Below are 26608 nucleotides of genomic sequence, written 5' to 3' on the forward strand. Positions count from 1 at the left end.
ATGCAGACCGCCTGCAGGATGCCCCTCGGAGGCCACGGGAGACGGAGAGACTCGGACCCTCCGGCTTGCGACGCCCGCAGGATGCCCCTCGCACACCACGGGAGACGGAGAGACCCGGACCCTCCGGCATGCGACGACCGCAGGATGCCCCTCGCACACCACGGGAGACGGAGAGACCCGGACCCTCCGGCATGCGACGCCCGCAGGATGCCCCTCGCACACCACAGGAGATGGAGAGACCTGGAGCAACAGGGAGACGACACCCCCGTCACGTGCGGGAGCGACGAAGCAGGCGTGTGCCACCCAGCGACGAGGGGGGCAGCCACAGGCCCCCGTCACATCCGAGCCAGGGCACCACTACCCAGGACACCACTACCCAGGACACCACTACCCAGGTCACCACTACCCAGGACACCACTACCCAGGACACCACTACCCAGGACACCACTACCCGGGACAGCACTACCCAGGACACCCCTACCCGGGACAGCACTACCCAGGACACCCCTACCGGGGACAGCACTACCCAGGACACCCCTACCCGGGACAGCACTACCCAGGACACCCCTACACGGGACAGCACTACCCAGGAAGACGAAATACCGGACAGTGACTCAGAGTGGATGGGTGGAGACGAACCCCCACCCCAAAGTGCCATGGACTCAGAGTGGGACGAAGAGCACGACACAACGCCACTGCTGTCACCAACACCCTCCACCATCGCAGAAACACTCACCTCGGTTGGGCACTTTAGTGATGAGGCGTCTGGTACACTCACTGGTGCGCACCAACACAGCCGTCCCGGTACAGCAGGTGGAGGTAGGAGCAGCAGAGGGGCCGGGCCGGTCGGAGGGCAGCCCAGCCCAAGCGAACATCTGCCGCCCAGATGGATCCCGGGTTCCTGGAGTTTCCACACCCACACATAGATCCGATGCAACCACCGACCCGGAGACGAGCGAAGAGGGTGACGGGCAGCTTGCGGCGGCTGTGGTCGCAGGTGGAGGAGTCCACCCGCGTCCAGGAGCTGGAAGTGGTGCCGGTCATGCGTGCCACCCAGGCCGACACCGCACGAGTGGCGTCGGCGGTGGAGGCAATGGGTGCGACGGTGTCAGACATGGGGAACGGTTTGCGAGGCCTGGGGCTTTCCGTGCAGGCGGCGTCTGTGGCCCAGGACATGGCTGCCTCTCACAGGAGGCCATGAGCCAGTGCCAGCGCCAGATGGCAGAGGCGCTCAACACCATAGCCCAGTCTCAGCAGGCCATAGCCCAGTCTCAGCAGGCCATGGCCCAGTCTCAGCAGGCCATAGCCCAGTCTCTGCAGGCCATGGCCCAGTCTCTGCAGGCCATCGCTGAGGGCATCGGCGCCAGTGGCCATGTGCGAGCCGGCATCGCACTGTCACAGACAGGGTTTGCCAACCCCCTGGGTTCCATGGCTGCAAACCTGCAGACTCCTGTCAATACCAGCACGGGCCTCCAGGTCTGGCAGCGCCAGTTGCCGGGGGGGCGTCGGATGGCCAGTCCGTTCGCATTCCCCACCCATGTAGAGGCCTGGGGGCCATCGGGCACCCCGAGGGAGGAGGAGGTGGTGTGGTCCGTCCCGGGTCCCCCTGTAGGGGAGGTCCTGGGAACACCGCGACACCTGGACTCCCCCCCTTCCGTCCAGGTGCATCGGGTTGGGCAACGGGCCGGACAGGCTGGCAGCTCGCCATCCCAGTCGCCCGGGCCGCAGCCTGGCCCATCTAGGCCAGGACGCCCCAGGAAACGGCCGCCAAAGGGATCCAGTGTCAGAGGGCAGGAATCACAGGAGTCCACCTCCAGTTCTGCTGTACCGTCTGGGGAACCACGTAGACGTAGTTCAAAGGGCCCATAAGGCCAAACAATTAGACACTGAGTAAGTTGGCACGGGTGCAGGGCACAGATGAGTTTTAGGGGCTAGGGCACGTGCATGAACTCGTTTGGTTATTAAAGTCAATGTTACACCGACAGAAGCTGCCTTTGTGCTCTGTCCAAAGCGTGCGGGGGTGTCATGTACGTTGAGCGCAAGTGTGTGTGTGAGGGGTGGTCTTACCTCAGCCCCAGGTGAGACTGCCCCCTTCCCCCCTGGCCCGCCATCAACATCCCCCCGGGCAGAGGACGGGACCGTGCGCTGCAGTGTCACAGCCGCATGCAGGGATGGTCCGGGTGGATGGTGGTACTGTGGCCATGGGTCAGACATAGTCCAACGATGTGGAGCCAGGAGCTCACCTCAGGGCGGGCTGTCATCATCCTCCATGGCCTGCAATAGACACGCGTCCACCCGCAACTGTGTGAGCCCGGCCGTTGTGCCGCAGGTGGAGCGGCAATGGGGGGGGTGGTGTGCATGCGGGTGGGGTGGGTGGGGTTGGGGAGGGGGGTGAGGGTTGCTGGGTGGGTGGATGGGTGGGGGGTGTGGGTGGTCGGCTGTTGCCATGGTGTGCGGTCTGTGGCCATACTACCCGATTCCCACGCCCATCTAGTCAGTGAAGCGGGGCGGCTATCAGTCTGTCCCGTGCCCGCTGGGCCAGCCGGTAACGGTGGACAGCCACCCGCCTGTGTCTAGCCCGTCTGCCCTGGACCATTGCCCCCATCCCCCTCATCTGGGGAGGACTGCGCCTCTTCCTGCTGCTCCTCCACTCCGCCCTTCTCTGCCTGCGGCACATCGCCCCCTCTGTTGGGCTATGTTGTGCAGGACGCAGCACACCACAATGATGCGGTGACCGATACTGGAGGGCGCCCCCAGAGAGGTCCAGGCACCTGAAACGCATCTTCAGCACGCCAAAGCACCTCTCGATCGCTCCCCTTTGTCGCTACATGGGCATCATTGTAGCGGTTCTCCGCCTCATTGCGTGGCCTCCGTATAGGCCGTCATCAGCCACGATCGCAATGGGTAAGCCCCTGTCGCCCAGCAACCAGCCCCTCAGCCGGGGATGGTGTCACTCGTACATGCCGGGGATGGATGACCGCGGCAACACGTATGAGTCATGTACACTGCCTGGGTAACGGGCGCAGACTTGCAGGATCATCATGCGGTGGTCGCAGACCACCTGTATGTTCATCGAATAGGTCCCCTTCCTATTAGTGAACACGGCCCTGTTATCTGCAGGTAGCCACACGGCGACGTGCATCCCATCGATCGCGCCCTGGACCATGGGGAACCCGACAACGGCAGAGAAGCCCACGGCCGGGCACCTTGGCTGGCCCGGTCCACAGGGAAGCGGATATAGCGGTGCGCCATGGCATATAGGGCATCTGTCACTGCCCCGATGCACCGATGCACCGATGTCTGCGATATGCCGGACAGGTCCCCACTCGGTGCCTGGAATGACCCCGTTGCATAAAAGTTCAGGGCAACCGTAACCTTGACGGACACGGGGAGAGAGTGTCCCCCCGCCAGTGCCACGGGGAGACAGGTGTGCCAGCAGATGGCAGATGTGTGCCACGGTTTCCCGCCTCATCCAGAGTCTCCTCCTGCATTCCCGGTCCGTGAGGTCCTGGTATGACTGCCGGGGCCGGTACACACGGGGCGCCCTCGGGTGCCTCCGTTGCCGTGGGGGCTGCGACGTCCTCCTCCCCCTCCTCGTCCTGTCGGGTCAGGTGTCCCTCCAGCCTGGGCGGCTGCCGCCTGCCCCTCTGCGGCAGCCTGCGCCGCCTCTCTGGCACGCTCCTCCTCCTCCTCCTCATCCAGGGCAACATGGACATTACGGCTGCCGCCACGGCGGCCAACATCGCTGTATGATCGGAAAACATGACGGCCTGGTGGGGGGGGGAGGAACGACGACATGTCATCATTGCCCATATCCCCTCCTTCCCCCCAGCCAGGTGGCATGGACCGCATGGGTCCAACTGTTGGAGGCTGGCACTTGGCCAGGGTGGACCAACTCACTTGCCCCCCACCCCCCCCTCCCCGGCACGGGCCCCCCCCCCCATCCCCCTCCCCGGCACGGACCCCCCCCCATCCCCCTCCCCCGGCACGGGACCCCCCATCCCCCTCCCCGGCACGGACCCCGCCCCCCCCATCCCTCTCCCCGGCACGGACCCCCCCCCCATCCTCCTCCTGGCACGGACCCCCCATCCCCCTCCTCGGCACGGACCCCCCCCATCCTCCTCCCCGGCACGGACCCCAACCTCCTCCCCGGCACGGACCCCCCCCATCCCCCTCCCCGGCATGGACCCCCCCCACCCCCCTCCCCGGCACGGGCCCCCCATCCCCCTCCCCGGCACGGACCCCAACCTCCTCCCCGGCATGGACCCCCCCCATCCCCCTCCCCGGCACGGACCCCCCCAACCTCCTCCCCGGCACGGACCAGAACCTCCTCCCCGGCACGGACCCCCCCCCCCATCCCCCTCCCCGGCACGGACCCCCCATCCCCCCTCCCCGGCACGGACCAGAACCTCCTCCCCGGCACGGACCCCCCCCCCCATCCCCCTCCCCGGCACGGACCCCCCCATCCCCCTCCCCGGCACGGACCCCCCCATCCCCCTCCCCGGCACGGACCCCCCCCCCCATCCCCCTCCCCGGCACGGACCCCAACCTCCTCCCCGGCACGGACCCCCCATCCTCCTCCCCGGCACGGACCCCCCTCCCGGCACTCCCCCGGAGCCCAGCCCACTCTAACCACCCCCCCCACTGCCGGCGCACACAAGCACACACAACCCGAGACACACCTCTCCCCACACATTCAGACTGCGGCCACGCCATCGCCTGCCCAGCGGCCAACCCCCCAGGCCGTCACTCACCTCCACGCTGGTCGGCGTGAACCTGGAGCACAGGTTCACGCCGATGAAAAGGAGGTTTGATTTACGTCGACGTGAACGGTCATCACGTCGACGGGACTTCAGCCCATCCGGAAGGGAGAATATCGGCAGGCCGAACATCGGCTGCCTTGCGCAGACCCGTTGCCATTCTCCGACGTCAGCGGCGCCATTAACGCCCCGCCGACTTTTCTCCCTTCGGAGACTTCGGCAACCGGCGGGGGCGGGATTCACGGCGGCCAACGGCCATTCTCCGACCCGCTGGGGGGTCGGAGAATGACGCCCCAGGTGTGAAGTATCCTTTCCTCACAGCTTTACAAATTTTAAAAAAGTGTTTGGTGTTCTTTGTCTGGTATCCTAACAAATGTTGGGATCTGGTCCGGAATCGTAACACTTTTGTCCAGAAAGTACAGAGCAATCCAGAGACTGGGGAAACTGATGAGAATCAGCAAAATTTGATAATGGGTATTGTGCTCCTATGGAAGTACCTAGAACTGTCTTCTATATTTTAAAATGGACATTTCAAGATGGCTGTCAAGAGGGCAGCTCGGCGGCGCAGTGCTTAGCACTGTTGCCTCACGGTGCTGAGGACCCAGGTTCGATCCTGGCCTCGGGTCACTGTCCATGTGGATTTTGCACATTCTCCCCGTGTTTACATGGGTCTCACCCCCACAACCCAAAGATGTGCAGGCTAGGTGGATTGGCTGTCAACAGGGTACGGTGAAGGTTGCTTATTCAAGCATCCAGAAGGTTCTAATTGAAACACCCGGGGGGGGGGGGGGGGGGGGGGGGGGGGGGGTGGGGGGGGGGGGGGGGGGGGGGGGTGGGGGGGGGGGGGTGGGGGGGGGGGGGGGGGTTCTGCCCCGAGGAATGGACATGCCCAGACAGCACCCCCTCTGTAGAATTCACAGTTGCTTTTGTTTGTGGTTTACTCCAAACATGGAATCAATCGACCTCTGGACTCCCTGCCTCCAAGTTGGCTTTTCAACCAAAGAGAGCTGATGAAACTAGTAGTTATGCAAAAGTGTGAGGGCTGTTAACTATTAATGGCTTTGACTTCCAAACTATTCTGGTTGCATGACACCAGAATTGGTCATGTGGGGGAATATCGGTCACGATGACGTGTATCATCGAAAGACCTAGAGAGAAACTTGAACAGTCTACAGAAGTCGACCGCAAGCAACAGCAGCTGCAGAAAAGACAGTATCATCTTTGCGTTTTAAAAACATGAGATCGTAAAGTCTTTACAAGTCCTCCCATCCTGATTCCAAAAACCTCTAGTCCTTCTGCAAAAGATTTGACCTCCTGCTAAGAAAACCACGGGCGAATTCTCCAGTATCGGCGCGATGTTCGCCGACTGGCGCCCAAAACGGCGCAAATCATCGGGCATCGCGCCCGCCCCAAAGGTGCGGAATGCTCCGCATCTTGGGGTGCCGAAGCCCAACCTTAAGGGGCTGGGCCCCGCGCCGGACTAATTTCCGCCCCGCCAGCTGGCGGAAAAGGCCTTTGGTGCCCCGCCAGCTGGCGCGGAAATGACATCTCCGGGCGGCGCATGCGCGGGAGCGTTAGCGAGCCGCTGACGGCATTCCCGCACATGCGCAGGTGGAGGGAGTCTCTTCCGCCTCCGCCATGGTGGAGACCGTGGCGAAGGCAGAAGGAAAAGAGTGCCCCCACGGCACAGGGCCCGCCCGCGGATCGGTGGGCCCCGATCGCGGGCCAGGCCACTGTGGGGGCACCACCCGGGGCCAGATCGCCCCGCGCCCCCCACCCCCCAAGGACTCCGGAGCCTGCCCGCGCCGCCTTGTCCCACCGTAAGGTAGGTGGTTTAATCTACGTCGGCGGGACAGACATTTTAGCAGCGGGACTTCAGCCCATCCGGGCCAGAGAATCGCGGGGGGGGGGGGGGGCCCGCCAACCGGCGCTGCGCAATTCCCGCCTCCCGCCGAATATCCGGTGCCGGAGAATTCGGCAACCGGCTGGGGCGGGATTCACACCAGCCCCCGGTGGATTCTCCGACCCGGCGGGGGGGTCGGAGAATCTCGCCCCACAAGTGTCTAGCTTCACGACCTGCTGAAACATTCATCTCTTCGAGTGAGTCCTGCAATAATCCCAATAACTGACTTCCAGCTATTTGAACCATCTGAACTACAAACTCCAGAATGGAAAAGGACTCCTTTGTTTACTGGATCTGCAACTGAGCTTCACAACATGCCAGACACATGAGCTATTAAATGTTTTTGGGGGTTATAACACTTGTAGAAGTGTACAATCATCTTTAATAGCATCTTTCTTGAGTGTGTGGTATGTGACTGTTGTAGGTTTAGATTTTTGGAGTGAGCATGTAAATAAAATAATCCTCTTTTTAAACTTACAAAAGTCTGCTGCTGGTTCTTTAAATTTACCACAAGCCAAATGAGGACTTAGAAGCAAACATATAAAGGGTGAGATCTTGTGGCTGTTCCTGTCCCTCTGTGGGTTTCCCAGCAGCGTGGGGTGGATTCAATGGAAAATCCATTGACAGCAGTGGGACCAGAAGATCGCACTGTTGGCCAGCAGCTGGTCACGTCCCGCCACCCGAGAAACACACCATGGGGAGGCCAGAGAATCTCACCCATAAAGGGAGACAGAGAAACACAGCGGCCGAGATTCTCCGACCCCCGCAACCGGGTCAGAGAATCGGCGGGGGTGGGGGGGCACGAGAAATGCGCCATGCCGCCCCGACACCGGCTCGCCGATTCTCCGGCGCCGATTCTCCGGCTCCCGCGGGATCGCCGCCGTGCCGGTTGGGGGACCATTGGAAGTGGCCCCCCAGCGATTCTCCGGACCTCGACGGGCCGAGTGCCCGCCGGAGTGGGTTACGTATGGTCCCACCCCGGTCGGACCTTGGAGTTCTGGCTGCGGGGGCCGTCCTGGTTGGGGGGGGGTGGGGGCGGGGGGTGGGGGGGGGGTGGGGGGGATCCTACCCCAGTGGGGAGGTCTCCACGGTGGCCTGGCCCGCACTCGGGGCCTACCGATCGGGCGGGCGGGCTCGTTCCATGGAGGCCTATGTTCCTCCGCGCAGGCCCCTGTAGGGCTCCGCCATATTGCCCGGGGGCCAGCGCGGAGACGGGAAACCCACGCGCATGCGTGAACTCAGACCGGCCATGGCACGCATTCGTGAACTCAGACCGGCCATGGCACGCATGCGAGAACTCGCGCTGGCTGTAGCGTGCTGGCTTTCGGGCACCAGAGCTGCGGACACCACTCCAGCGCCGTACTCACCCCCCTAGGAAGGGGTGGATACCTGCCACTTGAGGCCCGTTGATGCTGAAGTGGCTTGCGCCGCTTTTTCCCCGCCAGCGTCAGAACTTGGCCGCGGGATTGGAGAATCCCGGCCAACATATCTGTGTTTTCAAAATAACCACATTGAACCCATAGGGTAAGGGTAAGGGAAGAGAATTAGGGGTTTTGGTTCAATTCTCCTCTGTCCGTCATACTGACATTTGTTTGTAAGTTAACAGGGAGCAGAAAGTGGTTACTATATTGTGACAGCTGCGCGAGCACGGAGATTCTAGCGATCAATCTTTTTCCTCCTCATCAAGATGCAGATGTTAGTGTTGGGAACTGGATCAATCCATTTGAAATTGTCTGCACAACAATTATCTTTCTGCTGCCCAGTGCCTCATACCAAGCTGTCACACAGCGGCCTCCATTATCCTTACCCATATGAGCAAGGGTGGTCCACAGCCAAAACAGATATTTACGGAACTGATGTTTTGTGGAACTGACTCTGCAGACTCGGCCCGGATGGGCCGAGCGGCCACGCCGATACGACAGAGTCATGCCGGCGTCGTTCACCCCTGGGCGCTGCCGTCGGGCCTGTGGGGGGGGGGGGGGGTGGGGGTGGGGGGGAGGCTCCTTCACCGGGGGGGGGGGGGGGCCTCCGTTGGGGTCTGGCCCGCGATCGGGGCCCACCGATCGGCGGGGCGGCCTCTCTCCCCCCCCCCGCAGGCCTACTTTCTGGCGCGGCCGGCCCCTGAACACCACTGCCATGTTGAGTCAGGGCCGGTGCGCTAAAGAAGTTCCCCGCACATGCGCAGGTTGGCGCGGCGCCCATTTGGCGTCGCGAAAGGAGGCTGGAGTGGTGTGAACCGCTCCAGCGCCGTGCAGGCGGCCAGAATCAGTCATACCCGGGCCCGGTTCGTGCCGTCGTGAATCGCCCCCATACTTCTTGGGAGACTCCAACCCAAAGGAACTCCAAGAAGGAAGGAATTGTCCCAAAAGTATCGTCCAACCACACAGCTTCAAAACAAGGCTTCTTTTATTAATAGAATGTAATTTACACTGCCCCAAAGAAGAAGTTGATGCAATAATCTACCGTTATACATTGTGTAGATAAACATCAGATTCTCTATGTACATGGCAGCTAAACCATTAAACCTTATATATTAATTACTGGTGTAAATACATTAACTAACTGATCATTCTGTTGTTTATTTCAACCATGATGGTTCCTGATATTAGAGTCAGAGTGATAGTCATCGAGTCATTACAGCACAGTAAAGGCCCATCGGCCCATTGCATTTACGCTGATCAAAGAAATGTTGCTTTGTAAAACTAAGAATTGTGAACGCTACGATTCTTATTTCCATTACTAACTGATGAAAGTAGGAAATGCAGTTTTGTGAATGAGGATGTTGTACTTTTGTTGCTTTGTATGTTAAAAGTGATTACATGACAAAACTTAATGAAAAGAGATATTCTCCAGTAAATCATCCCTACGTCCGATTCGACTTCTTAATGGAAATCCATATTTTTCGATATTTGTGTTGTGTGTCTCAGCTTATGGATGAATCCTACATGAAGAAAATGTGTTTGATTATTCTTTCACCCTGCAGGCGTCTTGCAGGAAATGACTTGACACACATCCCTACGGGAGCATTTGCTGGTCTTTACAATCTTAAAGTTCTGTGAGTAAACTCTTCCTTTATTTGAAACTTTTGCTGTTTAGGTCATGATATTTTTTCTCGATGCATTGAACAGAAAATGCACCAATTACCATAAATTATGCAGAACATTGTGTTCAGATCCATAAGGCATTCACATCGCTTGAATTCAACTTGGTCTTTGAGAAACTGTTACCTTACCCAACTGTACATGAAAAGAAACATGACCATCATAAAACCTTGGATTGGTGCCTTAATAAGGACCGAGTAAAATAAAGAAACATAGTTTATTTACAACACGATATATACACCTAGGGGCTGGTTTAGCACACTGGGCTAAATAGCTGGCTTTTAAAGCAGACCAAGGCAGGCCAGCAGCACGGTTCAATTTCTGTACCAGCCTCCCCAAACAGGCGACGGAATGTGGCGACTAGGGGCTTTTCACAGTTACTTCATTGAAGCCGACATGTGACAATAAGCGATTTTCATTTCATTTCATTTCACTCTGCCCAGTAGTTTCCCTGGGAAGGGTTGCGGTAAATAAATAGGGCGGTACAGTAGCACAGTGGTTAGCACTGTTGCTTCACAGCTCCAGGGTCCCAGGTTCGATTCCCGGCTTGGGTCACTGTCTGTGGGGAGTCTGCACGTTCTCCCTGTGTCTGCATGGGTTTCCTCCGGGTGCTCCGGTTTCCTCCCACTGTTCAAAGATGTGCAGGTTAGGTGGATTGGCCAAGCTAAATTGCCCTTAGTGTCCAAAAAGGTTAGGTGTGGTTACTGGGTTACGGGAATAGGGTGGAGTTTAAGTAGGGAGCACTTTCCAAGGGATTAGTGCAGACCCGATGGGCTGAATGGCCTCCTTCTGCACTGTAAATTCTATGATACCTGCTTCCTCCTCTGGTCGGTGCCTTACTGGCCGACCTTTTATACAAAGGTTAATAGATAACCTCCGCTCTAGCTTGGGAGATCGTACTCCGCAAGGACCACCGGGAAGATAACTATTCCCACCCCGTAGTCCCCATGCGGGCTTTACAGGTACCATGTGGCACTATTTTGTAGACAGAAATGTCGATCTATTTGGGGTCTTATGGGCACAGTGGGTACCTGTGCTGCCTGTGTACCCTGCCTCTGAACCAGTAACTCTGGGTTTGAGTCCCACCCCAGGACCTGATGGCCAAGGAAAGTGGGTTCATAACGCAGCCAAACAGATTGAGTATCAACCTGCAATTCCTTCCAACACGTCAATGGCTTGCAGTAGAAGAAGAAGAGACTCCTGGTCAGCTGTACCTGATGTGGAGTGGCGTCCCTTAAGCTATAAGCCCCCGGCAACAGACCTGCGATCTGTTCCAGGAATTACTAGCTACAGAAACAGAAGAAATTCTGCCTTAACAGGAAGAGAATTGGAATTGGTCCATTTGGCTGGGCCCAGAGTTTGAATGCAATGCTGGAGAGGTAAACACAGGATAAGCAACTTCCAATTCTACTGACTTATATTTTCAGGTTTAATATTATGTTTTGCAAAGTGATTTAATTAGGGCGCTGTTTTTTCTTGTAATTTCTAATACCTGTAACTGTAACACCAGGTTTTTATAATCATTGTGTTCATAAAACTGGGCCAAAATATCACATAAAAATTATCTTCACCTTTGGAAGACTGTTTTGAAGATGGTTGTAAGTTTAAGAATCTACTTAGAATAGAATTAGAATTACTACAGTGTAGAAGGAGGCCATTTGGCCACTTCAGTCTGCACTGACCCTCTGAAAGAGCACCCTAGCTAGGTCCACTCCCCCGCCCTATCCCCATAACCCCACCTAACCAATACACCCAAGGACACTAAGGGGTAATTTAAACGGACAATCCACCTAACCTGCACATCTTTGGGCTGTGGGAGGAAACCCTCACAGACATGGGGAGGCCGTGCAAACTCCACACAGTCACTCAAGGCTGGAATTGAACCCGGATCCCTGGCGCTGTGAGGCAGTAGTTCTAACCACTCTGCCACCATGACACCTTTCTGTTGCGTGACATTTCACTGCATTAGTACCAACCTGCCAATTATATTTCTTAGGGCCCTTCAAAAAGACATGAAATCTCCAGTTTCAGTGTATATGTTTGTAACAGTTAGAGGTTAGAACAGTGTGTTACATAATAAAGTGCTAAAATGACGAGAACCACAAAATGCCAATATGAATGAGCATGTAATGTAGAGTAATTTCTTCGACAGAGGCTCTTTGAGGCTGAGAGCAAATGTTGTAATTTGAGCTTTGTGCATTAATCATCTTCGCTCTGCCTACTAAGGGAATGTTTGGTTCGCCTGAATAAAAAGTAATCCATATCGCCTAGAGACAGAGAAGTTTAGTACACACACTCCCATGAGAGATATGAGAACAGGCCTTTGCAAAACAAATGGTTATTGACAGAGACTATATTTGGTTTCTGTAAAAGAAATGGGGGAAAGGTGTGAAGAGAATTGTTCATCAAGTGGTTAAATGAGCTGCACTTTGGGAACAGTTAAGACTTTGCGAGACTTGGAAAAATCCCGGGAGCAATATTCCTGACTGAATGATTTCTTGGAACCATTACAACGCTGAAAAAACTAAGCATTGGGTTGATTCCCCAATGCTGCTAGTGAGTTCAGCACTGGCAGTTTTCAATGTAACTCCTGACAAGTGAAAACAAAGGAAATAAAGAGACTTGTGTTTATTTAGGGCCTACATTTCCAGTCAGAAAAGACCTGCCAAAAAGTGGCAGGTACAATGAACTAATTTGAATTGCAGTAACTGTTGTTATACAGGTTGGTGCAGCAAATATTTGCTCACAGAAAGATCCACAATCAATTGAAGGAGGAATCTTGGGAGGGCCTTCATAATTGCTGACTGATCATCTTATCCCACTGAAAGGTGTTTATATAACAAAAATGCTAATAACCAGGGTTACTAAGTATTGTGGTGAAAGCGAACAAAACCATTTGTGGTTAGGGAGAAAATGCAGAATAAAACTCAATTAATATACTGCTAAGAATGTGGGAAGTTAACGAGATAAACAGTAAACTTGTAATGAAAATATAATAACAATAAGTAAAAAGACTAGCAAGCATAGGAATAATGCAATGCAATTTGCCAGGTCACAAAATTAGCAGAAGCCTAGAGACATAGAGGTGCGACTGGAATCGAACCCAGGACCCTTGTGCTGTTAGCGCAGCGGCTTCACAGCGCAAGGGTTCCGGGTTCGATTCCCGGCGCTGGGTCACTGTCTGTGCCCAATCTGCGCAGAACCCCGTGTCTGGCGGGGCAATGCGGTGTGACTCGTTTCAGGGGGTGGGGCCAGTCAGGGAGTGACACACTGCAGGAGGCGGGGCCAAGTGGTGTGTGAGTCGCTGCAAGGGCAGGGACATGCAGGATGTGTGAGGTGCTGCAGGGGGCGGGGCCGAGTGGTGTGTGAGTCACTGCAAGGGCGGGGACATGCACGGTGTGTGAGGCGCTGTAAGGGCGGGAACATGCAGGATGTGTGAAGTGCTGCAGGGGGCGGGGCCATTCAGGGTGTGTGAGGCACTGCAGGGGATGGGGCCCACTGGGGTGTGTCGCGTGGCAAGGGCGGGGCCATTCAAGACATGTGAGGTGCTTCATTGGGCGGGTCCAATGGTGTCTGGGCAGCACGGTAGCACAAGTGGATAGCACTGTGGCTTCACAGCGCCAGGGTCCCAGGTTCAATTCCCCACTGGGTCACTGTCTGTGCGGAGTCTGCACATTCTCCCCGTGTCTGCGTGGGTTTCCTCCGGGTGATCCGGTTTCCTCCCACAGTCCAAAGACGTGCAGGTTAGGTGGATTACCCTTAGTGACCAAAAGGTTAGGAGGGATTATTGGGTTACGGGGACAGGGTGGAAGTGAGGGCTTAAGTGGGTCGGTGCAGACTCGATGGGCCGAATGGCCTCCTTCTGCACTGTATGTTCTATGTTCTATATCAGAGACATTGGCTTCCAGAGATCAATGAGAATATAGAACTTCTAAAGGACAGGAATTTGAATGCGGTAGACAGCAGAATCTACAGAGAGAAGTGAGAAGCGGGAAGCAGAAGTGAGCACGAGACGATAAGGGCAGCGAAATCCGTCCGGGTGAAGCAAGGGACAACACCAGCACCAGACCCATTCGAGTATTGCCCTCCGTGATTGTCTCTCCAGCACCCAAATGTATATCTACCCCCCCAGTCTCCGCCCCTCCCCCCACAAACAAATGCCTACTTATGTGTGTAAATAATTGATTTTGTATTTCTCTCGTGTTGTTACTTTTTTTTTCGCTTTGTGATTTGTGTATGTGTGCCCTTCTCTTCTTCTATATATATATAAATATATATATCATATCCTGTGTACGTAACGGCAAATATACTTTGTTCAAAAACCCAATAAAAAACATTTATATAGAAAGAATCTACAGAGGGGAACATCAAAAAGATTGAACAGTGTAACTGTTGGTTCTCCGATTTTAGAGGGAAGCTAGTTCCCATCCAACAGCCCAACAGACCATGTCAATCTGTGATTTTTTTTTTAGTGCAGAAGGAGGCCATTTGGCCCATCACGTCTGCACCGGCTCTTGGAAAGAGCACCCTACCCAAGCCCACACCTCCACCCTATCCTGAGAACCCAGTTAACCCACCCAACACGGAGGGCAATTTTTGGACACTAAGGGTAATTTAGAATGGCCAATCCAGCTAACCTGCACATCTTTGGACTGTGGGAGGAAACCGGAGCACCCAGAGGAAACCCACACACACATGGGGAGAACGTGCAGTCTCCGCACAGACAGTGGCCCAAGCCGGGAATCAAATCTGGGACCCTGGAGCTGTGAAACAATTGTGCTAACCACTATGCTACCATGCTGCATCCATGCCGTCATCCATGCCACAGAGGCCTGTTCCAGCTAACATTTAAAACCACGGTACATTGCAGAGACTATCCTCTAAAAGATGCAGTTTCGAGCCTTGGCTGAACCAGGAAGAAACGTTTTCCACGACTTGGTCACCTAAGCGGTTAATGTGGTACACTCAACTGGAGTTAACCTATAGAGTTACTAAAATAGGATGTTGTTTGTGAAAAGGGGTGTCCTAAATTAATTCAGGGAACCTGGGCATAGTTTGGGGGCAGGAGGTAACTTCAGATAAAATGGTGTGTTTTGTTATTCACATGCTGAAATATCAGAGTGTATGTTGGTCTTTTGTCGCGTGTGTTTAAAAATTTCTTTTACTTTAATAAATATTCTTTATTAATTGTTTGCACAATGACTGGTTGGGTTGTACATTGTTTCCTCACATTAATTCCAAATAAATATACACCCCTAAGAGTCAGTGTTTCAAGTTATCCTTCGGGGTTTTGAGACACACGCCAGGTAACATCAGTGGGGTTCTTAACAATACAATTAACACCCACGGCACTATTCAAAAAAAGCACAGAAACTCTGCTAGTGTCCTGGTTCAGCACAGAGTTCTGACAGACCTAACTTTACAGTGATGAGTGAATCGTACACCCACAGAATCACAGAATCCACAGTGCAGATGGAGGCCATTCGGCCCATCACGTCTGCACTGGCCCTTTGTAAGTGCACCCCACTTAAGCCCACACTTCCAACCCACTTTATATTATAACCCGCATAATCCAGTAACCTTGAATACTCGATTATTATGTGGGATTCCAATACGTTGCGGTTCAGGAAGAAATGCAGAATACAAAATTAAAATATATTTCTAAGATAACTTATCCCAAGAATACAAATGAGTTTGCTGTAATAATTCAATGATAAATCCTAATGTGCATTGGAATCTTGAGATAAAGAGCAAAGTGTTTTCTTTACATGTAAAACTCCCAAGTAATGCCCACCACCTGCATACAATTAACACCCAAGGCACTAAAGACTGTCTATTTCACGCAGCGACTCCTGGTCAGGGCTGGTTTAGCACAGTCAGCTGAACAGCAGCGCGGGTTCAATTCCCGTACCGGCCTGCCCAAACAGGCGCCGGAATGTGGCGACTAGGGGCTTTTCACAGTAACTTCATTGAAGCCTACTAAGCGATTATTATTATTATCTATAGTGACGGTTGAGGCTTCCCACTTTGCCAACAAAGAAGTATGACAATGACTCAAATGTCAGCAAACTGCCTAAGTTAGAGTAACAATGCTGTACAGAAACTCTCAGTGCCAAGTATATTATAAAGCCATCAGCAAAAGCTTGTATTGGTATAAGTGAGCACCTCCAATAAGTGATCTTACCTCATGTTTAGTTCATGCCAGTAACAAATGCACCAGCTATTCTTCAAGAATAATTTTTAAGCAGAGAAAGAGAAGAAACTTGCATTTATACAGAGCCTTTTGAAACCCAGAAGTACTTCACAGTGAATAAAGTATGTTTGAAGTGTGGGCATTGTTGCAATATAGGGAAATGTAACAATCATTTTCAGTACAGCAATGAGATAAATGGTTATAATTCGTTTCCATGATGTTGGTCATGGGACAAATATTGAACAGGACACATATTGAACTCGACACAAGAAAAGCTCCTGTGCTCGTCTTTGAATAGTACCATAGATGTTAATTATATATTAATTGGGTGTTAATTGGATATTAATTATATGCAGTTGGTGAGCATTAATTGGAGTTTCAAGTATAAACATATAAAGAAACACAAGAGTACAAAGAAACACTTATAGAGACAGTGGTGTGGCTGAGATAGGAGATGTATACTTGTAATGTTTCAGACTGCAAATAAATGTAAGACTGAGTCCAGATTGGCTCCAGCACTATCCTTCACCAACTGACCGCCCGATCAGAACAATGCCATTTTTATATGCATCTGAATGGGTAGTTCAATCTTAGTTTAACATTTTATCAGAAAGAAAGCACCTCAGAAGATGTGGCACTCCCTCAGCACTGACTTGAAATGTTATGTGCTTTTTCCTGAAGAATGGTGTAAATGGAACCACTCAGCTGGGGCTGACATCTGACTGTATTTGATTTCTAAAAGAGCTAATTGTTTGGTTCCCTCTTCTCAATCAGCAGACAAGTCAGAGGCCAACAATAACCCCAAGTGCTTTTAAGTAGGCACGCACAGAGTTCTGACAGATCTAACTTTACACTGATGAGAGAGTAGTATAATCACGTTGAATTTCCAGTTATAATAATTTTTTTTTAAATTTAGTGTACCCAATTCATTTTTCCAATTACGGGGCAATTTAGCGTGGCCAATTCACCTACATTGCACATCTTTGGGTTGTAGGGGCGAAACCCACGCAAACACGGGGAGAATGTGCAAACTCCACACGGACAGTGACCCAGAGCCGGGATCGAACCTGGGACCTCGGCGCCATGAGGCAACAGGGCTAACCCACTGCGCCAACATGCTGCCCTCCCAGCTGTAATATTGTACTCCAATAAGATCAGAGGTACTGAAGTTTGCAGTCCCCCTACCAACTAACCTACCACAACTGCCAGAATAAAATCTTGGCCTTTCCTGGTTTGTGTGTTTTGGGACCACATTGACTGATGCATTTAACCATTAAACCACTTACTCTTTTCTTACTCCCGTCTGGGGAAGGAGGATGGCATGATGGCATTAGCTTCTGCAATCCAATTTTGCTAGTTGACTCAAACTGAGAGAATAGATACTATTAATTGATGCAGATTGAAGGGTAGCACCTTCAATGTAATAAATCCCCCATCATCTGGCCTGCAAAATCCTACCAACTGTCCTGGCTTGACACAATTCACACCTCTTTAACCTGGGGTTACCCCATCTCTGGATCTGTAAAGATTTAATCACCTGCTAATGCTCGCATTCCAAGCATTGTCTGGCATCTTTGAATCTGTCTATATATATGTTTCTGGAACATACCTCTTCATTCAACTGAGGAAGGAGCAGCGCTCCGAAAGCTAGTGATATCGAAACAAACCTGTTGGACTTTAACCTGGTGTTGTAAGACTTCTTACTGTGCTCACCCCAGTCCAACGCCGGCATCTCCACATCACAAACTATCAAATTTACTCTAGTCAGGATGATATTCAGTTCTGACATTCTCTCGCAAATTAAAAGGCAATAATTGCATCCATGGCAAACAAGGCCCATGTTTCTTAATTAACACACCAACCACTGTTCTCCCTTGTTTCAATACTGGCTCTACCCGGAAAACCTTTGGTCTGGATGCTTTGTTTCACTTCCCAGTTCAGCACCAGCATTACTGAGCAAAATCAGAATGTTATTTTGCAAGATATTATCAATAGACAAGGGAAATGCCTGAGAGTTTCTTCAGGAATGCTTCGAAGAGCTGTGCTTAGCTTTTAATATATATATATGAAAAAATTCAGATGTATACAGTTCCTGTGATGCTCCTCTTCAAAACGAGATTGCAAGCTTTATCTAATGCAAACAAAATCAAGTCAGATGTACACAGTACAACACCATTTTTTATCTTGTAAACCCCAGTAAACGGTCTTGTTTGGGACACTGGCCAGTGAAATATGGTCCATTAATTAATCCTTATGGTCTTCTGCTTTGGAAATCAAGATCTAAACTTGTCATTTAAGCCGCAATAAATAAAATTCATTATGAAGTGTAGCGTGAGGAAACCACACAGGATCTAAAAGTTTTGATGCTCTGACCAGTTCTCTTTTCTTATTCCAAACAAACAGTATGTTGCAGAACAACCGCTTGGGAGCCGTTCCCGAAGAGGCACTACAGAACTTGCAGAGTCTCCAGTCGCTGTAAGTACAGACTTTAGTGCTGAATATCGCGGAGAAAATCCATCAAAATAAACGAGGGAACAGAAAACAAGCCTGCAATGCTGCTCCGAGTTTGCCTTGGGATCCCATTTGGTATGTGGTATCCAGACATGCTTGTTAGGTGAATTGGACATTCTCTCTCTGTGTATCCGAACAGGCGTCGGAATGGGGTGACTAGGGGCTTTTCACAGTAACTTCATTGCAGTGTTAATGTAAGCCTACTTGTGACAATAAAGATTATTATTATTATTATTAATTGTACTCCATAGCGAAACGAAAACAGCTGTTTCTCCTTTCCTAAGCTATGTGAAACTACCTCTTAAAATAATGTCTGCTCCCATCCTTCACTTGTGCTCAGGTATCAGCATTCCTGAAGAAACTCTCAGACATTTCCCTTGTCTATTGATAATATCTTGCAAAATAACATTCTGATTTTGCTCAGTAATGCTGGTGCTGAACTGGGAAGTGAAACAAAGCTTCCAGACCAAAGGTTTTCCGGGTAGAGCCAGTATACCTGACTGAGAAGGTTAGGTACCCGTTTCTAAGCCACATCACTCTGAAACCAATCAGGAGTGATTCTACTGCTGATAGGTTGCCCTCGCTCCCTGTGCGGAATACTTCGCTTCCAGTTTATGTGGGGATTTCAGTGGAACAAACCTCAGCAAATGAAGAATAGCAGCTTGGGGCCCAAGGATCTCATTCTGACACAATATTGCAATGTGGTTGCTCAGGGTGCACCTGAGAGGATATGGGGGACACAGATAAGGTCAACTTGGGGCTGGAGTTAAGTCACTCAATCTCAGGGGGAGAGGTCACCAGCAGGTGTTACCTTCCGTTCACTTTTGGGTGCTCCTTGCTTTAAGGGGATCTGGAGGCTGGCATGCAGGCGCCCGCATCCTGTGTCCTTTTTGTTGGGCTTGCGACCAAATCACCGTTGAGGGAGTGCTGTCCTTAGTGGGAGCTGGAAAGTGGGTGGAAGGAGGTGATATTGAAGGTCAGCATTGGAGGAGATTGTGAGGTTCCTGGATGGGGTCTCATTAGAGGCTAGACTGCAAGGAAAGAGTGAAGTTCTCAAGAATGGGTTGCATCCCTGCCTCATGAGGAATGAAGACATTCTCACTTGGGGAAGCACATATGAACTGCACGTAGAACCCCATACTCAGGCAGAGCGTTGAGGACCAAGGGATTAAACTCTCCTAAATGTCAATTCCACTTGTCCAGGAAATCTGCCTCTCAGGAATAAGTGTGTAGGGCTGTGAAATGGGAGAATGAGGGTACCCTCTAGATGTGTGCTTGTCATGCTAATTGCAGGCTTCACTCTAATCAGCTGTGCTTCATCTGTCGCAAGAGGTATTCAATTGCTTCCTATTTCACCCTTCATTGACAAGTCAATTGTGCCGTTGAAATATGCAGAACTACGGGAAGTTCACTGCCACTGACTGAAGTTCCAAACATTGAATCCCAATGCTCATACATGGGCTTACATCACACAAGATGCACTAATGTGTACCCCAATGTAAGGCATCATGCTGATGTCTATCATCCCTCACCCCATTACCGATCATAATGCGGGGCTTCATTGAGGTGTCCTGTGAGAATGCAGACATGGGCCCCATGTATTCAATCAATAGCCCTGTCACCTAACATAAGGAGTTGGGGGGGGGGGGGGGGGTAGCAAGAGAGCCTCTTGATAGGTGGGCGACCCACGAGGTGACTGGGTGAGAGATCACCTGGAGGCACGAGGGGTGGATGAGGGGGTGCGTCGAGAGACTGGACGCGGCAGACTTACCCTAACCGCGCAAAGGGCATTCATTTTTTACGGCACTATTGCCCGTCCTCTTCTGCAGGGGGCTGGCACTAACTAAAGCTGCAATGCCCTTGCTGGTGGAGTTCGATCAGGGCACCCTCGCAGAAACACAGTGCTGGCTTCCTGGCAGCAATCCCCTTGAATGAAATCTGGAAAAGTGCTGGAGAGGTACTTAAATGGAGCTCCCCTGTGATTGGGAGGCGGTCAGAAGTGCGGCCTGTTTCATGTGGGGGAAAAAACTTTCTTTGAGAAGCTCAAAATTCTGTGAGAAATCTGTTAGCAGGATTCACACCGTTTTTCTCACCGGAACTGACACTGACATTTTTTAGTAAGATTCCACCCAATATTATTCATCGATTTCAGACAAGTGTCATGCCGTCGAGTCGTGAACAAATCCTATTCCTTCCACCAAAATGCAAGTTGAGAAATTATTTGAAACGTCCAGATGATGAGAAATGCCAGCTTGGCAGTTTCCATCAGAGGGCAGTGTTGGCAGCTTTATCTTCCCAGAGTGCATCACAATTATGAAAAGATGAAGATCACTTATTGTCACAAGTAGGCTTCAATGAAGTTACTGTGAAAAGCCCCTAGTCGCCACATTCCGGCGCCTGTTCGGGGAGGCTGTTATGGGAATTGAACCGTGCTGCTGGCCTGTCTTGGTCTGCTTTCAAAGCCAGCGATTTAGCCCTGTGCTAAACAGCCCCTGCGAAGTATGCGATATTTCGACTATTTTCACCTCTAACGGCAAAGATATTTCTTTAAATTCATGAGGCAGAGCCGCCCAAAACAGAACATCTGACTTAGTCACTTGGGCATCCTGAGCAGTGGTTGACCACTACAAGTGCAGGGAATATTCTGTTAGGTTGTCTATTTAGCTCATGCTTGCTATTCCAGGACCACCATGATCTACTCTGTGAGTTTGAACCACTACCCTATAACGGAGGTGTCACAGTGAGCTTGTCTTTCTGTTTTACTTGCTCGTGTGGCTGTTAAAGATGCCACTATTTAAAAAAGAGCTACCGATTCTCAATATTCCTTCCTCAACCAGTGCTACCAAAACAACAGATTAACTGACCATTCACCTCTCTGGTGGTGGCATAATGGTATTGTCAGTGGACTAGGAATCCAGAGACCCCGGATAATGCTCTGTGGACCAGGGTTTGTAACGCACCATGGCCGATGGTAGAAATTGAATTCAATCGGAATTTGGAATTAAACGTTTGCTGATGACCATAAAACCATTGTCGATTATCGTAAAAATCCATCTGGTTCACTAATGCCCTTTAGAAAAGGAAAGCTGCCACCCTTACCTGGTCTGACCTACGTGAGACACGGCTGTCTTAACTGCAATCTGAAAAAGCCACTCAGTTCAAAGGCAATTAGGATTGGGCAACAAATGTAATATAGATGTGAGTTGGTGTTTGTTGTCATTATGATTTGTGGGATAGTACTGTGTATTACAAAATGGCTACTTTTTTTTTAACCTAATAATGGTCATCGCGCATTTCAGAACATTCCTAACAAATATGATGAGGCGATTTGTAACTGCAAGTCTGCCTTGGGCTTATAAACTAAATGCACGTTCACTGTAGAAGCTATATGAAACGGTGGAGAAGGAAGTAATGGACAGAAGAGAAAATAATGTAATATGCATGCTTGATAAAAGAACAGAAAATTGCAGATAACCCGTCAGAGGTAATTTATACATAGCTCCAGGCATACTTACTGCTGGTAGCTTCAGTGATTTTGTTGAATGTCTTCCTGTTGCTATCTTTGTTTGAAAGTTTTCTCATGTGGGTAAAATGTGCTACAAAATTATCACCATTATCAGATAGTTTCATATCCCCACAGCTGACAGCGTTGTGGCTTGAAGCAGCACCATCTCTATGTGACTGATTGAATACTAATGTGGCATGTGGTGTGTGTGCATATCAGTGTATAAGAGGATGAGAAACAAAGAGGTAGGTGTCTCTGGTGGCTGGTTTTCTCTGTAGAAGGGTGGATGTAAGCCCAGCACTGCATTTTCATCTCCCAGTGGAGGCACTAATCAGCTTGCACGGCAAACTTAAGTTTTTGTTTTGTTAGGAACACAATGTTCCTCTGCCTTTCCAACCATTGTCGTATGGCCTTTTCTCAAGACAGGAAGGCTTTGGATGCAAAATGCACACTCACCTCTTCTGAGGTCGGTGTCACGATAGTGAGGACTATAGGAAATTTGAATGTCCTTCCTCAAGCTATTTACACATGCTGGCGTGGGCTTTGGGAGGTCCAGAAAAGTATGCATGCTTTTAGAGTTCATGACCACTGGGGGAAGTCTGCTGAGGAGTCTGGAACATTCCGACAGGTAAGGATTAAATGTTCGACAAGTTCAAAAGTCAATATTGGATGTTTCATTTTATGTAAATGTGTTTTAAATGCAGTGATTGATCATAGGAATCTGTCCTGTAAAGATAAGTTGACCAGCATTGTGGAAGCGCTGACACGCACTACAGTACTTTACCCAAAGGAGAAAGCTCTTTAATGCATTCAAAATTGTAGCAAAAATTAGCTGCGAAAGTTTTAAACTGAGATTTAAATGTTTAGATATCTAAATGTTTAGAAATGGCCCTTCTATTGAACATTTTTTTAAAACTAACCACCTGTTGCTCTCCAATGCTTGACAGACAGTTTGGTTTGAAATGGAAATGAAAAACTATCTGGTCTTCCAGTTTCAGGGGCTTTGGAACTGAAAGCTAATGTTTTAACAGCATGACTTTTATGAAGACTTGCTTGAGTTCCAAAAGCTATGGAATACTCAGCTGCGTTGACATAGCTGCTTAGGAGTGATTGTCATTTTTAAGAGATTGTAATAACATAATATGCCTTTGATGTGGTTCCTGAATACATGGTTGTTTGTTAACACAATTTATTGGCCACTTAACGATAAACACCTTTTCTATGGACTGCATTTTTTTCCGTATCAATGACAATTTTTTGAACGACTGTTCTATTAGATTGTTACAGGTTTTTTTTAACCTGTAACCATTTCTATTGGATTTGGATTTGGATTTATTGTCACGTGTACTGTGGTACAGTGTAAAGTAGTATTCTGCATACAGTCCAGACAGATCATTCTCTACATGAAAAATATAGGACATACAATAAATAAAGTAAATACATAGACATAGGCATCGGGCGAAGCATTCGGAGTGTACTGCTACTCAGTAGAGAAGATGTGTGGAGAGATCAGTTCAGTCCATAAGAGGATAATTCAGGAATTTAGTAACAGAAGCTGTTTTTGAATCTGTTAGTGTGTGTTCTCAGACTTTTGTATCTCCTGCCCAAAAGGAGAGCTTGAAAGAGAGAATAAGCCTGGTGGGAAGGGTCTTTGATTATGCTGTCCACTTTCCCAAGGCAGTGGGACGTATAGACAGAGTGAATGGATGGGAGGCGAGTTTGTGTGATGGACTGGGCTGTGTTACGACTCTCTGTAGTTTCTTAAGGTCTTGGGCTGAGCAGTTACCATACCAGCTGTGATGCAGCCAGACAGGATGCTTTCTATGGTGCATCTGTAAAAATTGGAATGAGTCAATGTGGACATGGCAAACTTAGTTTTCAGAGATAATATAGGCGCTGTTGTGCTTTCTTGGTTGCAGTGTTGACGTTGGTGGACCAAGACGGATTGTCGGTGATGTGCACACCTAGGAATTTGAAGCTGTCAACTATCTCCACCTCAGCACCATTGATGCAGACAGGGATGTGTACGATACTTCGCTTTCTGAAGTCAATGACCATCTCCTTAGTTTTGCTGATGTTGACAGAGAGATTGTTGTCATTACACCACACCACTAGGTTCTCTATCTCCCTCCTGTATTCAGGCTCATCATTGTTTGAGATCCAACCCACTATGGTCAAGTCATCAGCAAACCTGCAGATGGAGTTGGAGCCAAATTTTGCCACAGTCATGTGTGTACAGGGAGAACAGTAGGGGGCTAAGTACGCAGCCTTGTGGGGCCCCAGTAATGAGGACTATCGTGGAGGAGATGTTGTTGTTTATTCTTACTGATTGTGGTCTATGAGTCAGAAAGGCGAGGATCCAGTTGCAGAGGAAGGAGCCAAGTCCTAGGTTTTGGAGTTTTGATATGAATTTTGGCTGGGATTATGGTGTTGAAGGCGGAGCTGTAGTCAATGAATAGGAATCTGACGCAGGAGTCCTTGTTGTCGAGATGCTCCAGGGATGAGTGTAGGGCCAGAGAGATGGCGTCTGCTGTGGACCAATTGTGGCGTTATGCAAATTGCAGTGGATCAATGCATGCTGGGACCATGGAGTTGATGTGTCTCATGACCAACCTCTTGTAGCACTTCATAATAATCGATGTCTAGGCCATAAGGTGGTAGTTTTTGAGGCACGTTGTCTGGTTCTTCTTTGGCACCGGTATGATGGCGGTCTTCTTGAAGCTGATGGGAACCTTGGAATGGAGTAGGGATAGGTAGAAGATGTCCGCGAACACACTCGCTAATTAGTCCGAGCGAGATCTGTGTGCACAACCGGGTACTCTGTCAGGATCCATTGCTTTCCAACCGTTCATTTTCAAGAAGGCCAATATGACTGCGGAGACTGTGACGATAGGTACGGGTGTGTCCGAGGCTGCTGGGGCAGTTGACAATAGTTTGTTGGTTTCCTGCTCAAAGGTATGGTAGCGGCATAGGGATTATAAGGGGGCATGGGGTGATGTTTGAAGGGTATAGGAATAGTGTTGGGAACACACATGCTGCCCCAAGGCTTCCTAACCAGCCTAGCACCATGTCCACACTTCTCCCACATTGATTTAAGCTCACAAACTGCACGTCGATCCTCAATCTTGCTTGAAAATCTCAAAGTCAATCATGAGTCGGATGTGCATTTTGGAAGCCGCAAAAGAGCCTGACTTACTTTTGTGAGCTCAGGAGGGAAATCTGGGCCCAAGATTCATAATGTAGGAAAAGATCTATACTGAAAATGGCAGAGAGGGGTTGAAATTATATTTAACAATATACATAACAGTGAGCAATGTGTAAGTGATACTAACACACTGGAAAACATTGGATTATAATAAAAATACGACAAACAAATTGGTACCTGGAACTCCCTTCCCACTATGGAGCTTTATAATATTGATATTCAGGTTTGGAGATCAATGAAATTAATGGTGATACAGAGATGAAGCAAATGTATGGCAATATAGTTGAAATGGCAGCAAGGTTAAGGGACAGAAACATTTGGTACAGATTTGAATGAGTTCGACCAAAGAGTGTATTATTTAAAACTCTCATCTGTGCTTCAGTCTGCTGCTATGTAACATGGATGGTCAGTCGAATTTTCATACCATTTACCATGTTGAATAACCATTTTGAACACTGAAAAATAGAAATATATGGGGTGTGGGGCAATATGTATGCATACATCTAAATGTATAAAATTACAAGGTGCATTTTGCATTTCTTGACAATGCCAGGGGAAACCAACATCAGCATATTTCAACTGAACGTATCAAAGCTCAATATGTAATGTTTTCACAATAGACAACATTAATTACATCTCATTATTTGAAAGTACAAATTGATCAAAGTTTAAGATATGAAAACGTTTGTCAATCTCTATGTAAATTGCCATCTATGGTTGATGTATATGGAAATATTTTTACGGCTTGGGTCACTGCCCGTGCGGAGTCTGCACGTTCTCCCCGTGTCTCCGTGGGTTTCCTCCAGATGCTCCAGTTTCCTCCCACAAGTCCCAAAAGACGTGCTGTTAGGTAATTTGGACATTCTGAATTCTCCCTCCGTGTACCCGAACAGGCACCGGAAAGTGGCGACTAGGGCTGTTCACAGTAACTTCATTGCAGTGTTTATGTGAGCCTACTTGTGACAATAAAGATTATTATTAAATTAATAAGCTAGTAAAATGGTCAAGTGTGCGCTCGCTAATAATGTGTTTAATTAACTTCCAACCATAATTATCAAACTGCTTTCTTTTGATCTCAATGAAGTATGATGCAGTGTTCTGCAAACTGCTCAAGCCACAATTAAAAGTTTAAAAGATACTTGTACAATAATAAATTTATAGTCAAAAAGAGGTGCTTATTAATCATTGAGAGAGAGATCTGTTCGATTGGTCTCATTCCTTTCTCAAGATGTTGGACGTGTGCCTGGAAATACAGTAGCTCTGTAAATTGGTTGACCCCCATCCATATGGAGCCATTTTTTTGCACAGAAGGATTAACAAATTTGCAGCAATTTACACTGGTCAATTGAGTCATGCACTGTTTGAAAACTGTCATTGGGATTAGTCCAGCTGCAGTATAGTTCGAAGATTTTTTTTTAAAATGCCATTTC

General features: G+C 49.8%; 1 protein-coding gene across 1 annotated transcript in view; it reads left to right on the forward strand.

The window, feature by feature from the left end:
- Positions 1-26608, forward strand: part of LOC140396462 (leucine-rich repeat-containing G-protein coupled receptor 5A-like) — a 205884-nt gene that overhangs the window by 86153 nt on the left and 93123 nt on the right. Inside the window, exons 3-4 of the mRNA XM_072485108.1 lie at positions 9647-9718; positions 18361-18432. Of these exons, the coding sequence (XP_072341209.1) occupies positions 9647-9718; positions 18361-18432 (144 nt within the window). The remainder of the gene's footprint in view (positions 1-9646; positions 9719-18360; positions 18433-26608) is intronic.

Source organism: Scyliorhinus torazame, chromosome 19, assembly GCF_047496885.1.
Source record: "Scyliorhinus torazame isolate Kashiwa2021f chromosome 19, sScyTor2.1, whole genome shotgun sequence".
In the NCBI taxonomy this organism is placed as follows: domain Eukaryota; kingdom Metazoa; phylum Chordata; class Chondrichthyes; order Carcharhiniformes; family Scyliorhinidae; genus Scyliorhinus; species Scyliorhinus torazame.